General features: G+C 37.0%; 1 protein-coding gene across 3 annotated transcripts in view; it reads left to right on the top strand.

The window, feature by feature from the left end:
• The first annotated feature begins 254 nt into the window (after positions 1–254).
• Positions 255–3,843, top strand: part of LOC106883040 (uncharacterized) — a 37,349-nt gene continuing 33,760 nt past the window's right edge. For all 3 annotated transcript variants that reach the window (XM_014933905.2, XM_014933904.2, XM_014933906.2), the window contains exons 1-2: positions 255–364; positions 3,352–3,464. In XM_014933905.2, the coding sequence (XP_014789391.1) occupies positions 3,366–3,464 (99 nt within the window). In that variant the 5' untranslated portion in view covers positions 255–364; positions 3,352–3,365. The remainder of the gene's footprint in view (positions 365–3,351; positions 3,465–3,843) is intronic.

Here is a 3,843-nt window from a genome sequence, read left to right as displayed (position 1 = left end):
ACAAATAAAACTGTGGTACCACCTTTTCATAGTTCTCTAAGAATGCGCTCATTTTGTTTAATGTTTAACCGAACCCTAGAACCAATATCTATTAAGTTAGAGACCTTTAAGCAACGACGCTATTGTTCACGAATTTCCTTATGAAATAATAAAAAGTAAAACAAGCAAGTGAAAGGAGCGGGAATGTAAGAAACATAGAGATAGATGTGGAGAGAAAGAATGAACTTCTCGGATGATGACGTAACAACGATTTGAATTTCGGCTCAGCGTTATCAAAAGTCGCTAATTTGAACGTACATAAAGAAGCTGAAGGTCTTGTGGAACGGTTAGCGAGTCAATTCCATTGAAAGACATCCTGTTTCAAGTGAGTCTTCACCCTTAATTTTTCACCAACATCCATCCTCACACTGCTACAGATAAATTATGAATGGTTGGCTATTCAGATGGATCAGTGTCCCTGTATTTTGAAAGGTGACCCCGGTGGGAATTAGTTTGTAAATATTCCTAATGCTTCTGAGCAAAGGTTAAGAATACGCACACCCGGTGTTTAGGGTAAGGGTCACGCCGAAAACGGGTGGTGAGCGTATTCTTTACCTCCACCATGCTTCTATATAACTTCTTTCGCGATTAGCTCAGAGAAAATATATTTCCTCTATCTATCTATCTACTTACCTGTCTGTCTATTATATTGGTTTTCAGGTTCGATTTTGGCTAACACGATGTTTAGTATTATTTTATTTACATTCATTAATACTTTCAGATAGTGAATAAATATTTGTCCAGTAACATAAAACAAACAATACAGATCCACCACAACTGCTATAAAGATTCCAGATTTTCAGAGCATAATTTGTAGGATTTTTCCAATGAAATAAATGTACCTGATGAACTCACTAAAATGTCAGGAATAACCTCGGGACTATACAATAATCAAAGAAAATCCATGTCTGTCTCCCACCACCACTTGACAACCGGTGTTGGTGTGTTTACGTCTCCGTAACTTAGTGGTTCTACAAAAGAGACTGATAGATTAAGTACCAGGCTTAAAACAACAAGTACTAACAATTCTTCAAGGTGGTGCCTGAAACAAATAAAAGAATAAAAGAATATATGTCTATAATTAAGAACACAAATTCTTGACCCTAACTCGGTGTGATTATTATCAAAATACCTTGATTCAATAGGATCCTGCAAATTGGTGGCAGTTTTATCTCAAATCCTAGTATTTATTTTCTTTGCTGAACATTTTCCTTTATGGTGATACTCTCGATGACTCTGTAGACCAATTCCTGCATACAAGAGTCGATTTCGTTGAGCCTTTCTCTCCTGTCGTTTGATTTTTTTCTTTTTCTCTGCTGGTGGCTTCAAAGTTTTTGGCTCCAATAGTGATGGAATGCTACCACTTGGCACAAGTCTCGAGCTTGTGTTTCAAATGATTTAGGCTCAATTCTAGTGGCTGCAAATAATTATATATATATATATATATATATATATATTTGGCTCCAATAGTGATGGAATGCTACCACTTGGCACAAGTCTCGAGCTTGTGTTTCAAATGATTTAGGCTCAAATATATATATATATATTTATTTATTTATTTATATATTTTGGTTGAGATGATAAAGATCAAGATACCACCTAGTGCCCTGCTGTACTCATGAAGACTTGTACACAATAGTAGAAGTATTAAGGCCACATCCCCTGGTGAAGAGGATTGACCTGCAAGACTCCTGTGCTGGTGCCATGTAAAAAGTGCTCATTAAAAGCTCCCAACATACTGTAAAGTTGCTGGCAACCAGGTCACAGTAAAAGTGACATTAGTTAGTGTTTCTAGTAATTGTAATTAACAGTGTTAATTACAAAAATATAACTGATGGATAATTTATGGATGGAAGCATCTAATAAAATGCACCTTCCATAGGTTGCATGCTCAGGACTTTCTGTAGCCTCATTTATACAAAGGCATACACATCCTGTAGATTAACTTGCAGGAATGCCACATCAATCAGACCCAATTATTTCTTTATTTTGTTAAGGTTATTTCTATAGATATTGAAAAGAAATTATAGCTAGCACTGATTTTTGCTACAATGTTTCATATTAAGACGTCAGATGTAAGACAAAATGGGTAATGAGTGTATGTGCCATATTTCGTGGGGGTTGTTTCCCCTTCATCAGCATCCATCTAACCCATTCTTGCCCCCCCCCCCCGAACACATAGCTTATATAGCCACCGCACAATGGTGTTAAGTTATTGGACATACCAATTTACATATTAAACGCATTCCTAGAGCTGGTATGTAAACATGAATTGATATGTAGGTACGTGTACTTCGTTATGGAAACATAATATACTATAAAGTATACTAAACGTTTTTTTATAACATACACTCACAAACATATACACACAAATCAACATCATCATCATTGTCATCCTTTAACATATGTTTCCCCATGCTGACATAGACTAGACTGTTTGACCAGAGCTAGCAAGCCGGAGATCTCCACCAGATTCCAGTCTGATCTGGCTTAGTTTCTATGGCTGGATGCCCTTCCTAATTTCAACCACTTTACAGTGTGTGGTGGGTGCTTTTAACGTAACCTTTGTAACTCTGTAACATTGTAACATAATTATTGAAGTCTCATGTCATATTCATGATTTATAACCATCGGTAAACAGTAATTCCTCGACTATCGCGGGTGTTACGTTCCACCCCACCCCCGCGAAGTAGAAACAGTACAGTGCTATTTTTTTTTTTTATTATTATCTATACTATAATTGCATTCTGAGTTCAATTTCCTCTGAGGTCGATTTTGTCTTTCGTCCTTTTGTGGGTCAATAAAACAAGCACCAGTTGAGTACTGAGGTCAATGTAACCAAATTAACCCCTCCCCCGAAATTGCTGGCCTTGTGCTGAAATTTGAAACCAATATGCTTTTTTCAGCTCTGTCTACCAAATCCACACACAAGAATTTGAGTAGAAGGCATTTGTCCATGGTGTCACATAATGGGACTGAACCTGAAACCATATGGTTGGAAAACAAGCTTCTTGCCTACACAGCAATGACTTAAATTATATAATTCTCTAGAAAACAATTCTTTTTGCTGGTTTTGCCATATTAAACATTGCATTTAACATTACTTCTATTTTTCGTATGTGTATTTCGTGTGCAAGATTCTTGATGTGGAGAGACAAGTTACTGAAGAGATTGCAAGAGTGCAATGAAATTATTTAACAAAAAACTATATACTGTTTATAAATTGATAAAGGACTGAACCAGTGCGTGTGTTTATTACCGGCATAATGCCTCTCCCAAGGTTTAATTGTATTACTTTATTTGTTCATTTAGATTAAACTGGTAAGATGTTCAGTGAAAATAGTCCAGAATGGTACTCTTCTATAGATGAAAAACCTTTCTCAAACAGAATTGAATATGATGATACTGAAGCCAAGAGAAATCAGGTAGGAAATCATACTTCATTATTTCACTGGTTTCAGTCTTTGGACTGCGACCATATTGGAGCACTGCCTTTAAAATTTTTATTATCTTATAGGCGCAGGAGCGGCTGTGTGGTAAGTAGCTTGCCTACCAACCACATGGTTACGGGTTCAGTTCCACTGCGTGGCATCTTGGGCAAGTGTCTTCTACTATAGCCTCGGGCCGACCAAAGCCTTGTGAGTGGATTTGGTAGATGGAAACTGAAAGCCCGTCGTATATATGTATATGTGTGTGTTTGTCTCCCTAGCATTGCTTGACAAACGATGCTGGTGTGTTTATGTCCCCGTAACTTAGCGGTTCGGCAAAAGTGACCGATAGAATAAGTACTAGGCTTACAAATAT

This window comes from Octopus bimaculoides, chromosome 26 (assembly GCF_001194135.2).
Source record: "Octopus bimaculoides isolate UCB-OBI-ISO-001 chromosome 26, ASM119413v2, whole genome shotgun sequence".
NCBI lineage: Eukaryota > Metazoa > Mollusca > Cephalopoda > Octopoda > Octopodidae > Octopus > Octopus bimaculoides.
The sequence above is the reverse complement of the archived record's forward strand: the minus strand, read 5'-3'. Positions and strand labels throughout refer to the sequence as shown.